The sequence below is a fragment of the Lactuca sativa genome, chromosome 2, assembly GCF_002870075.4.
Source record: "Lactuca sativa cultivar Salinas chromosome 2, Lsat_Salinas_v11, whole genome shotgun sequence".
Classification (NCBI taxonomy): Eukaryota; Viridiplantae; Streptophyta; class Magnoliopsida; order Asterales; family Asteraceae; genus Lactuca; species Lactuca sativa.
Genome location: NC_056624.2, coordinates 204,070,756 through 204,083,971, shown reverse-complemented (window position 1 = coordinate 204,083,971; position 13,216 = coordinate 204,070,756). Strand labels below are relative to the sequence as shown.

General features: G+C 39.5%; 1 protein-coding gene across 1 annotated transcript; it reads left to right on the top strand.

The window, feature by feature from the left end:
* The first annotated feature begins 6,176 nt into the window (after window positions 1-6,176).
* On the top strand, window positions 6,177-7,623 carry LOC111916390 (aquaporin PIP2-4). Its single transcript, XM_023912059.3, has 4 exons — window positions 6,177-6,545; window positions 6,636-6,931; window positions 7,027-7,167; window positions 7,286-7,623. Exons 1-4 carry the CDS (start codon window positions 6,242-6,244, stop codon window positions 7,397-7,399), a joined length of 855 nt encoding a protein of 284 aa, XP_023767827.1. The 5' UTR covers window positions 6,177-6,241; the 3' UTR covers window positions 7,400-7,623.
* Window positions 7,624-13,216: the final 5,593 nt, after the last annotated feature.

Below are 13,216 nucleotides of genomic sequence, written 5' to 3'. Positions count from 1 at the left end.
TGCAGATCAGGATCTGAAGTCATATGCAGAATACTTATTAGACTTATCCAAGTGGGAGACTGTTGGATTAGTGTCTAAGCCCATAACTATTTTGGTATGTACTTGACCCGATGGTGCATGGTCCTTTTGGGTTGCCTTCACCGAAGCAACTTGATAGGATGAATTATGGAGAGAAAGGATTAAATATGATTTATTAATATATTATGAGAATAATATATTAAAGGAGAAATCATATTGTTTAATTAATATTAGTCAATAATTAATTGGTAATTAGTTTTGTGACTAAAAGAGATTAATTAAACTTACAGGACTGGAATTGTAATTATAAGATAATTGCAATTTGGGCCATGGATTGCCTTTTATTATAAGGTGGACGAATTCTATGGGGGAAGCCCATATGAAATCGTCCAAGGCCTTAAGGAAAGGGCTCCATGGGTTACTTAGGGCTTAAGCATCCAAATTAGGGTTTCCTTGTTAGATAACCCTAATTTCCTCCTATATAAAGAGATCCCTTATGACCAAAACGTGGCTAAGACTTGTTCTAGGGTTTCACACGTTTTTGGGTAGCCTCTAACCTCTCTCCTCTTCATCCTCTTGCTTATGGTGTTTGTGAACCATTAGAGGAGTGACACTTGTGACTCTAGGCCTTCCAAAGTCAATAATAAGGAGATTTGGGATTGTTATTGCTAAATAAAAATCAAGGTAATATTATAAACCTATTCTCATGTTAATATGATTACTTGTATGTTAGAATTAGGGTTTATAGTCTTGGATAACTTGCACGTACAATAGAGAAACCTAGATCCAAGCATTAGGGTTTGTATGAGCACATAGGATGTTCTTAGGACCAAAACCCATCACCAATGTGGCACAATACTTCTAATTCTAAATTCTCAGGCCCATAACTATACTCCACAATGGGCCACAGGGCCCAATAGACCAGGCCCAATTCCCTAAGGCCCAAAAAGCCCAATATAGCCACTATACATGCGTACGCGTGGCGTTCCTGGCACGTACGCCCATCGTACGCTGGCCTTGACCAAAACGAGGAGTCAACCTAGTATGCTTAGCATACCAGGGTGTACGCTTAGCATACTGGCCAACTTCCTTGGGACTTCATTTGTGACTTAATCCATTAAGTCTTTACATCCAAAATGTAGATCCAGGTCCTTTAAGACCTCCTAATCCATAAAGTCATAAACTTTACGTGCTTGCTTGCATGGTTGGGGTCAAAACATGATTTTGGTCATTTTAATAAGCTTTATGACCATCTACCACTTGCATGGTTTTGGCTTAACCATCAAAGTCCGATTTTTATTACTCTAAGTGCTTTTCAGAGCCCAAAAGGACGACTTTTATGGTCTGAAACTATCAAGACTCAACCAACCTCAACAATGGAGTCAAAAAGTGACCCAAAACACCCCAAAATAAAATCTAAACATGCAATCAAATGAGTCAGAAATGGTGCTAATCTTCTGGATCTACAAGCTCCCTTTGAATCATTGCTCCTTCTTCAAACTCCTTTCTCTTCTAAACACCAAAACAACACTAAAATGCTATCAAGTGGCTTCCAAATCACAAGAATACACAAATGTAGGTTAAGGTTTTCGTGGTGGCTGTATAAGGGTGAGAGGGAGGTTGGACCAAAGAAATAAGGTCCTTTAAATAAGGATCAAACCCTAAAAGTTAGGGTTTTAGAACCTGCACGCGTACGCTGCGTGTACCCTTTGGTACGTTGGGCGTAGGTGCATGACCTTCCCGCCCCATCCTGTTAAGTACGTTGCACGTACCTGGCATGGTACGCCTCGCGTAATGTCTTTCTCAGCCCAAATCATAAGGCCCAACTATCTCGGCCCAAACCAAAAACAGACCATTATTTAATAAAATAAATAATATTAATGCCTACAAATCCCTGATGTTATATTTACATATATATATATATATATATATATATATATATATATATATATATATATATATATATATATATATATATATATATATATATATCAAGGTTGTAAAAAGCGTTTGATGGTAGTTCGATGGTCGATTGGTGTTAAGGGATTAATCGGTCTTGGCGGAGATTAATCGATGATTAATCGGGGACCATAGATTATAAATAAAATATTAAAATTAATTATATATTAATATATCTTAAGAAAAGTAAGTACTTCAAAATTAGAAAATAAGAAACATTATAATTTGGAAATACGAAAATATAAACATTTTGGTATAATATTTGAAATTTTGAAAATTTGAAAATTTTGGAGTAAAAAGAAAGTTGGTTTTTTTGAATTTTTTAAAAATCTTTTGACTTTTTTTTTTTTTTTTGACTTTTTTTGACTTTTTTCGAATTTTTTGACTTTTGTTGACTTTTGTTGACCGATTAATCCCGCTAAACCCGATTAATCCTAAATTTCCGATTAATGTCCTAATCCTCGACGGTTGGAGAATGCCAAACGATTAATCCATGATTAATCGCCGAATAATCCCGATTTCTACAACCATGATATATATATATATATATATATATATATATATATATATATATATATATATATATATATATATATATCATTGTTGTAAAAATCCCGTCTAGGTCCCGATTAATCTTCGATTAATCCCTAGGCGCTACTCGACCGATTAGAGGACGCCTAGCGATTAATCTCTGCATACATAATGAGTGAAACATTATAAAACGATGAGATTTTAATATTTTGAAGAAGTTTTATTTCAATGGAAACTATTTGAGGCATGATTAGTGTTGTATTAATCATATTAACCTATTTTGTTATCATATTAGTGGTATTCACGAACATTGATATGATATTACTCATATTTAATTTTTTAAAATTCAACAAATTAGCTATTAATGGTCCCCGATTAATCTCCCGATAAATCTCCGCCTAGCCGATTAATCTCTTGACCCCAGTCCACCGACTAGCTAACGTCGAGCGTTTTTTACAACCTTGATATATATATATATATATATATATATATATATATATATATATATATATATATATATATATATATATATATATATATATATATATATATATATATATATATATATATTGCATTTTCTTACGAATAAGGCTATACGGTGTGGGGTGCGGTTCCAAACCGCAGTGCAACCACGTGGATTGCGAACACCTCCCCCAGGGTGCAGTTTCCTGCGGCCAAAACCGCAGTGCGGCTAGAAACAACTGCACTATCTGATTAGATGTTCCACCTTTTGACCGTTGACGGTCCTTTGCGTCCGAATTTAATTTTTTTTGCCATTCTTTCCTATATATACATATCCAATTCATTTATTTTTAACCACAATACAATCTCTTCTCTCTTTCAAAATTAGAAAAAAAATCACCACTCTCTCAAAAATGTCATCTTTTTCATCTTCTGAAGAATTTCAGACTATTTTTGATACCGCTGTTGCGTGTGCTCAAATGGCAGAACAAACATACGATGCTTTATGCAAAAATGTAGCTGCAAGTTCTCAACGGAGAACACGAAGATATATTTGTAGAAATCGTGAAGATGCCAACCAACGTTTGGTGCAAGACTATTTTGAAGAGAATGCCACTTATGAAGGGTATTATTTTCGTAGGCATTTCAAAATGTTCAAAGGTTTATATGAACGTATAGTTGAAGATGTAACGAGGGGAGTGCAGTTTTTTTCAACAAGGCTACATGTAGCATATGGCATTCCGCCTGATGCGTTAGACGAAAGTTTTAGGATGTCTGCTAGGATCGCACGAGACGGTCTCCATTTTTTCTGCAAAACTATGATTCAGTCTTATGGTCTAAAATATTTACGTAATCCTACACATAATGACATCCCGCAATTGCAAGCTCATCATGCTAGTGTGCATGAGTTTCCTGGAATGCTAGGAAGCTTAGATTGTCTCCATTGGGCATGGGAAAATTGCCCTACATCATATCATGGACAATTTTCCCGAGGTGATCATGGTCACCCAATGGTAGGGGTGCAAACTAGTCAAGCTACTCGTGAGCTACTCGAGATCGGACCGCTAAAAGCTCGACTCGAAACCGATTTTAAATGAGCCCGAGCCGAGCTCGAGCTTAATATTAAGCTCGTTTATTAAACGAGCTCGAGCTCGAGTCTATGTCACTAAGCTCGAATAGGCTTGCGAGCCTAAACGAGCCTTTATATAATATAATTTCTTATTTTTTTATATATTAAAATATTTGTGGATTAGGAATTTAGGGTATTAGTAAACGAACTTCTTAACGAGCTTGACCCGAGCTTAAGCTTATTTAGGCAAGTTAGACAAAAAACGAGTCGAGCCCGAGCCCGAGTCGAGCTTGTATAATTATTTACGATCTCGAGCCGAGCTCAGTACAAGAAGCTCGAATCGAGCCGAGCTCGAGCTCAAGCCTCTTAGAACTTAAACGAGCCCGAGTCGAGCCTGGTCAGGCTCGAGCTCGGCTCGACTCGTTTGCACCCCTACCCAACGGTCATACTTGAAGCAATTGCATCACAAGATATGTGGATTTGGTATGCTTTTTTTTTGGTTCTCCTGGTTCGATTAACGACATTAACGTTCTTAATCGTTCACCAATATTTAACAACATATACGATGGATTCGCACCAGATTCTTCTTTTGAAGTGCGTGGAACGCCATATAAATATGGTTATTATCTGGTCGATGGAATCTATCATGAGTATGTTGTGTTTATTAAATCGTTTATGTGTCCACATGGTTCTAGACGAAAGAAATTCAATAGAGCTCATGAAAGAGTTAGGAAGGATGTTGAGCGTGCTTTTGGAGTTCTGAAGAAACGGTGGTTCATATTTAAAAAAACCAGCAGCTTATTTAGGTGTGGAAAAACTTCAAGAAATCATGTATACATGTATTATATTGCATAACATGATTATTGAAGACGAAGGAAGAGCGATATGTGTGTTTGACGAGGAAGAAACCATACCAGAGACACAATCAATAGAAATTGATGGCGAAGAGTATATGAACAGGAGAACAGATATACGTTGCACTGAAACATTTCACAATCTTTGCAATGACTTGGTGGAACACATTTACGGGGTTCAAAACATTAACCTTAATCTGGATCCATCGGATGACTCCGAAGAAGAGTTCTCGGAGAACGACTTTATGTAGTTTACTTTAGTTATTTTATTTGTGTTTTTTAAGTTTCTAGGATTATTTTAAATGTCATGTGTGTGGTTTTCATTTTTTGGTAATGCAATGTAATGTTTTTTTTTAATTTTCAAGTAATGAAAAATTAGGTTTTTTATTAAAAAATAAGTTTTATTAAATTAAAATAGTTAAAAAAAAACAAAAAATAAAATAAAATAAAATAAAAGTGTGACACCATTCCCTTAATGTAGCAAGAAACTACACATATGTGGTAAAAAATAACATGATGTTTATATGGCAAAGCGAAAGTGAAATTTCGATGAAACCATTCACTTCAACTTAGAAATGTTAACTACGTGGCAGTATCATGGCCACTTATTATTTTTATTGGAGTAACGTTAGATGATTGGTTGGGTTAGCAAAAGGTACTCTACTCTTGAATATGATTGGTTTATGGGATCTAGATGGCAGAAAGATAGTGGTTAAAATATGAATTAATGTGGCCGAAATTGGAATGGGCGGTGGTAGGTGACAGTGACAGCCTACTACCCTACTCTGTATCGTCGTCGTTATGTTATTAATCTATGTTTTAATTTGAGATAAGATAGCGTAATTTAACATTTAATAAAATTATAAAAATTATTTTTAACTATCTTATTCATACTAGTTTGATATATATTATTGATTGATAAGTTTAATTATAAATTACATTAGTTTATAAGTTCGTTAGACCTAAATATTGTAACGTTAACCAATAAAAAAATCAATTATATCATCTGTATATGTGGTATATAACTTTTAGAGTTTACCCAAATGCTTTTGTTTAAAACACCTTGCTAATCTTAATTTTGTTACACCACTTTGTTTATCTTATTTTTCAAACATACGCATATAACTTAACAATATACATCGTTTATTAAATTAATATTGACAATTATAAACAAAAGAGTCGGCGACAAAAACAAAAAGAAACAGGGGAAATATTATTTTACTACTTTGTTCCAGATTCTTCTACATTCCTACCTTATATAAACACACATGATTTCCACTTCACTCATCATCCAAATCCCCAATATCCATCTCTCTCTCTTACACACACACACACAAAACTTTCAAAAATGGGCAAAGACGTTGAAGTTGGTGGCCATGACTACAGCGCAAAAGATTACGAAGACCCTCCACCGGCTGCCTTTATCGACGCCGAGGAACTCACGAAATGGTCTTTTTACAGAGCCATCATTGCTGAGTTCATAGCCACCCTCTTGTTCCTTTACATCACCGTCTTGACTGTCATCGGCTACAAGTCTCAAACCGATCCCGCCCACAGCTCCGACCAGTGCGGTGGCGTAGGAATCCTGGGCATCGCTTGGGCCTTCGGTGGCATGATCTTCGTCCTCGTTTACTGCACCGCCGGCATCTCCGGTAACTTTTCTTTCCTATGATCAATTTGTTTCACTTCGTACTTTGATAATTAGTAGATGGATTTTGACGATGATTTGATAAAATTTCCAGGAGGACACATTAACCCTGCGGTTACGTTTGGGTTGTTCTTGGCTAGGAAGGTGACACTCCCGAGGGCAGTGATGTACATCGTTGCTCAATGCTTGGGGGCTATCTGCGGTTGTGGTCTTGTTAAGGCTTTCCAGAAGACTTACTATAATACTTATGGTGGCGGCGCCAACGAGCTCGCCGACGGTTACAGTAAAGGCACTGGCTTGGGTGCTGAGATCATCGGGACATTTGTTCTTGTATACACCGTCTTCTCCGCCACTGATCCCAAGAGAAATGCACGCGATTCCCATGTCCCTGTAAGTACTTACTCTGCAATATCAGAACTTTCAAGATTCTTCTTTTCTCTTCTTTCTTTTGACATAGTTTTTTTTTTTGGATGAATTAATGAAAGGTGTTGGCACCTCTTCCTATTGGATTTGCTGTGTTCATGGTTCACTTGGCAACAATCCCAATCACCGGCACCGGAATCAACCCTGCTCGTAGTTTTGGCGCTGCCGTCATGTATGGAAAAGATAAGGCATGGGATGATCAAGTAAGTTATAGTCATATTATTCATCCTTTAAGTTCTTTAATTTGGACCTTCTTGATAGTTCATTTTTACTCCACCATGTAAGTGTACTCACGGATTGAGGTGTGTGTTGTGTGTATAGTGGATATTCTGGGTGGGACCGATGATCGGAGCTGCCATCGCCGCCTTCTACCACCAGTACGTATTGAGAGCAGCGGCTGTAAAAGCTCTTGGATCCTTCAGGAGCAATGCATAAGGAAAGAGAATGAAGTTTGCAATATTTCCAAGAAATTGTACAAATTGGCTTGTTTTTTTTTATTGGTATTTAGGGCCCATATTTTTTCAATGTGCCCAATAAGGTCTCTTGACTATGGTTTTCTGTACATTTAGTCCCTTTTGTTTTTATGTAATTGTTCAAAGGGTTTATTTGCAACCCAAATGCAAAGATACCAAGCAAAGGGGTTTTGTCATCCATTTTCATCTCTCTTTTGTCCTATAGGTTGCATATGAAAATTTTTGATTTTTTCTAATTTAATTATATTATCTAAATTACATTTTTTAAAAAATTTTATATGTTGGAATGTAATTAAATATAGATAAATATTATTAGTGACCATTACAAAAATGCATGACATGTCACTATGTCAGCAAACTACCTGTTTTATAATTTAGGTATTCAATAAAATAACCTTGTAATACACAAAAAGAGTTTGTTTAGAAAACAAAATTATTTTAGAAAAGAAAAGTTATCATACTCACTAAACATGACATCTGATTCCATTGAATTTCTTTTCTATTGAAAAAACCATGTTTACAAATGTGACAACCATAAAACTTCACTTAATCTACCAACACTCGTTAAGATAAGAAAATCCCACATCAAGTGATCATTGGTAGAAGAATCCAAATCGAATAGTCAAGAAGTCTAGGACATTGATATGATAAGACTATTAAAGGATTCATCATCTTGTTTCTTCCGATTCGGTTCATGTTTGTTGCAAATTTGACGACAATGTTTACGCAAAAAAAAAAAAAAAAAAAAAAAAAAAAAAAAAAAAAAAAACCCTTTAAGAGTCATCAATCTGGTAATTTAGTTTAGGGTTTTCAAGATTATTTATATTTTCAATTAGCCGATTAACTTAATATATAAAAATCAAAATATAATATTAGAATTGCAACTAAAAATCTATTACTACAAATAAAATTAGAATAAAGGTAACTCTCAAGCTTTAGTCTCTTGCTTTCTTAGTCGTGAGTATATCTCAAGAAGGGTAGTAAGTCTGACCTAGTCGAAGAAACACTAAGTGGCAAACGGTGATCAGTCGCCCCGTAACACATGGTATCAGACAGGTTCTGCAAGCAAGAGATCATAGCTATGAAAGAAAGAAGCGAAGTTCCCAACATTCCCCCTCTCGTCGAGAAGAACAAAACGAAGTTCAAGAAGCGGGACCAGTCGGTAGATGTCTTGGAAATCTTAGAAAACAAGCTTACAAGGGTGATGATTAACCTCGGTCATATCCTTGAGTAGAAGGATACCGTCGATTAGTTTGTGAGAGATATAAGTGACACGAGTGATGGAATGAAGGAATCCATCAATGCCATCAACGAAGAAGTCCTTGTGTTGATCAATACCTTGCAAAACGAGTTATGTGAGATGTGAGAAGATGTGCACTCTAGAAGATGAAGTAAAGCTATGCAACGCAACGATAGCCAGATGAGATGTTACGAAGACGACGCCACACACGGAGGCACCTAAACCCTTGAAATATGGAGGTAATCGTGATCCTAAACTAGTCGAACAATTTTTCTGGTCCCTAGAATGCTATTTCAATGCTATTAGAGTAACGGAAGGTTAGTCCAAAATATACACGATCGTTCTATACTTGAGTGAAAACGTCGCACTATGGTGGAGGTGGAAGCATGGTGACATTGAGAAAGGCCTATATGTCATAAACACTTGGGATAAGTTTAAGAGACAACTCAAGAAACAATTTTGACCCCGTAATGATTAAGACGTAGGCATGAAGAAACTGAGGATTGAAACATGTCGGGTCCATTAAAGATTATATGACAAAATTTACCGCCTTGATACTTGAGTTGCCTGGTTTACAAGAGAAAGACAAGTTATTTTAATGTCCAAGATGTCGATGAAGCCATAACTATGGCGGAAGACCTTATGGACTTTCAAAGATATGTTCTGGTAAGGAAAGCTACTGGGGGAGAGAGAACCACACCAAGGCCACCACAAATGGATGATAAACCCGCTACCTGGCCATCGACTTTCAAGGGGAGGGTGATTAAAGGGGGGCCTTGAAGGGAGTTCAAGTGTTATTTATATGACGGACCCCATTTAATCAAAGATTTTCCCAAGAAGAAAAGGTTCAACATTATGGTTTCGAAGATGAAAAGGAGGAAAGGGACGAGACACAACTAGGCTCCATGTGACTCCTCAACTCGGTGGAAAAAAAATAGACCCACGCAAAAAAAGAAGAGGTCTCATGTTTGCAAAAGTAAGTGCAAATGACAAAGTCACTAAAGCCTTAGTCGACACAGGTGCATCCCACAATTTCCTTTCTGAAAGTAAAGCTAAAAAGATGAACATTCAATACACCAAAGAAATAGGTTGGTTGAAAGCTGTTGACTCTCCTTCCATGCCTATTCTTGGAGTCCTTATGGAGTAGTTGTCTAGATCGGAGGACGGAAGGGTCTTATCGATCTAACCGTAGTACCGATGGATGATTATTGCATGGTTTTGGGGATGGAGTTCTTTAACCGGGTAAGCCCTTTATCGTTCGAAGATCAGACTATGTGTATCACCAAGGGTTCAATGATACACATCGTGCCCTTGGAAAGAAGCAAAGCGGAGTCCCAAATGTAACGTCCCAAAATTCAAGACTAAAAATTTCTTTTAATAAAACATTACTTAAAGCAAAATCATCGATTCAAAACATAATCAGAGTATTAGTTTCCAAAACACATGTTCGTTATCAGAGTAAAACATTCCCAGGCTGTCTAATCTATGGTGTGTGCCATGCGATCACCCTAAGCTCTTCTCTCCACTACCGGAAGTACCTGAAACCAACACTGAAAACCGTAAGCACGAAGCTTAGTGAGTTCCCCACCCTACCACATACCAATCATAACCACATACTGCACATACTAGGCCACACCCGCTATCCTGGGCCTCGCCCCTACCTCGGGCCTTGCCCGCAACAACGACCCCGCCGCTCCAGGCCCCGCCTGGCTTCGAGCCCCGCTCGGATACAGATATGTTTCACTTAGGCCTCGCCTGTCACAGGGCCTCGCCTGCTAACATATAATAGCACATAAACATATCACAACACATAAGCTAAACACATACTAACGGGTCATGTCCAAAGGCCTCGCCTATCCTGGGCCTCGCCCTTGTCCTGCTACTGATGAGTCATGGAACCCCGTCCATGCTCCTATTGATAGTGAGATACGGGCCCAACCCACACTCACTATTTCCCTAACTTGGGCCTCGCCCCTGATCTGCTGCTAATGAGATGTGGAACACCATCCACACTCTGCTATTGGTGAGACACGGGTCCTCGCCCACACTCACCTCTCTACCAGGCACATACAAGTATCACACAGACAACAAGTATAAACTATCACATAAACCATTCTTTGGGCACCCGCCCACTATCATTGGACCTCGTCCTGAATATCATACTAGCATACTGTGCCTAGGGCTAACCCCCGGGTGTTTTACTCATAACTACATGGGCCGGCATTGTGGCCGTAGACCTATTCACACAAAAGGGAAACTCACCTCGAATTGCTAAACTTGCTGATAACCTTCTGGATGATGACCGACAATTCCCTAAACCGCTGCTCCGCTAGCTCCTCGAGCTACCAATATCAATGCAACACTTAGTCTAACTGACCCCTGACAGTCAACTAAGTCAACTCTGGTCCAAGTCAAAGTCCTGGTCAAAGTCAACCTCCCAGGTTAACCCTACTCGCCGAGTCTGCCTACCGACTCGCCGAGTTCATAAGCTTAGAGTCCTTCCATTCGCGACTCGACTCGCCGATTCAGTCCATGACTCGCCGAATCTACCGATTTTCGAGTCCTGACCTGTCCAACTCACTAAGTCTCCACTCGACTCACTGATTCGAGTCTCGACTCGAAGGGTTTGGGGGTTTCGCGACCTGACTCGCCGAGTCTAAGAACAGACTCGCAAAGTCCAAGGCAATCTTCAACAGACTCTCCGAGTTGTTCTTCCAACTCGCCGAGTTTCTTCCCAACTTCATCCGACTCGACGAGTTGTTCATCCCACTCGTCGAGATCCTCCTAATCTTCATGCTACTCGTCGAGTCCACTCAAAGGACTCGCCGAGTCCATTCCGATCTACATACATGCAGAGGAATTTTGAATCATGCATGGACTCCAAACTGTAGATCTACCCTTCCCAAGCCTATTCCTCACGTAAAGTTGCAAACTTTACGTGTAGAGAAGGAGATCTAGGCTAAATACACCATAAACTAGGGTTTAAGGCAAAGAGGCTCCAAAATCAACTCAAGGGCAAATCCTTTATGCTTCACAAGGCCAAAATATGCTTAGATCCGAAGTAGCAACTTCAGATCTGGCTTCTAACTCAAATGGATGCTAATCATGGCTAAAAAGTCCCAAAACTCACACATAGATTTAGGTGCAAAGGAGTCCAAGAACTAGTTTATTACCTCCAAATGTTCAGAAATATCTTCCCAATCCCAGATCTATAGCCCCCTTCTTGCACCTTTAAGATCCTTCTTCCTCCTTTAAGCTTTAATGCACTCTTCAAGGCAATAAGTGGCTCAACAATGGATATGGCGGCTAAGGTTTGGTATTCTGGGTTAGAGAGGCAGTAAAGGAACCCTGGGGAAGAGAATGAGGCGCTTAAATAGGCTCCAAGTCCCGAATTTAGGGTTTTCCTCGTACAGACCAGACTCGCCGAGTCTCCTTGGCCGACTCGCCGAGTCGGTCACTTACTCCTCGACCCGGATCCTGCTCGGACTCGCCGAGTTCCTCCTTGGACTCGCCGAGTTGTCCCTCAAACTTAGGGTTTCCTTTCCTTTCTTGGCCTTCCTGACTTTGGGTGTTACAACTCTCCCCCACTTAAACTAAACTTTGTCCTCGAAGTTTGCTATGGACAACCGCCTGCGATCTGCTTCCAATACTCTACTAATTATTCCAACACCAACTGCCTACCTTCGTTGGTCTTCCGCCCGGTCATTCTGACTAATGTCAATCCTTCCGGATAAATCCCGGGTCAACCCTGACCCTGAATTTCTAAAAGCACAACTCACTCAACCGACAATCCTTCTGGTACTCTCCGAGTACTGCACTGAACCCATAAGGGTTCACCCCTTCTTTCCTTGCGCGATTTCCTTGCCTTCCCAAGACGATGCTCCATAACCAACTATTTCTCTGTCACCGTGAAGATCCTATCTTCACCAAATCCCTTACTCCCGCTACCTCCAGCACGAGTCATTATCGCCAGTATCCACTGGGCATTTCTTTCTACTATAATTTGGTGTCGAGCACCCCACAATCAACTAACTGAATTCCACCATGGACTGCTTACCCGCACTGCTATTTACTGAAATTTTCTGCTATTCCTTATCTGCCTTTCGGATGAACTAAGACCACCCTGGTCCCTACCAACCTATCAATATCTGGATTACCGGCTCCAACCGGAAGCTAGTCCCAACACAACTCCTAGTCACTCCCAGCGACTTTCGAAGAAATTTCGACCACCTATAACTGCTTAATCTATTATGCCAAATGGGCACTACAATCCTGGGATCCTCAATCCCTTATCTTGACACTAAGGTCCCTACCAGGTCCCACCTGTGCTGCTAAAACTCACGGGCCTCGCCCACGGGTCCCACCCGCCATACTACTGAGCAACCCTGCTCTCAGGTCTCACCTATACTGCTACTCTCATACGGGCCTCGCCCACGGGTCTCACCCAACTATATTCTGGAGCGGCCTCTCCCAAGGTCTCACCTCTCTAGGGCTATACAGGAAAACTCCCTATCATTCTTAACCACTACCCATTCCTGA

Bases quoted from the DNA above. Each gene is read 5' to 3' on its own strand.
- LOC111916390 (XM_023912059.3), top strand. From the start codon at position 6,242: ATGGGCAAAGACGTTGAAGTTGGTGGCCATGACTACAGCGCAAAAGAT. The intron at 6,546-6,635 runs GTAACTTTTCTT...TAAAATTTCCAG, and splicing joins CTGCACCGCCGGCATCTCCG to GAGGACACATTAACCCTGCG. The intron at 6,932-7,026 runs GTAAGTACTTAC...AATTAATGAAAG, and splicing joins CACGCGATTCCCATGTCCCT to GTGTTGGCACCTCTTCCTAT.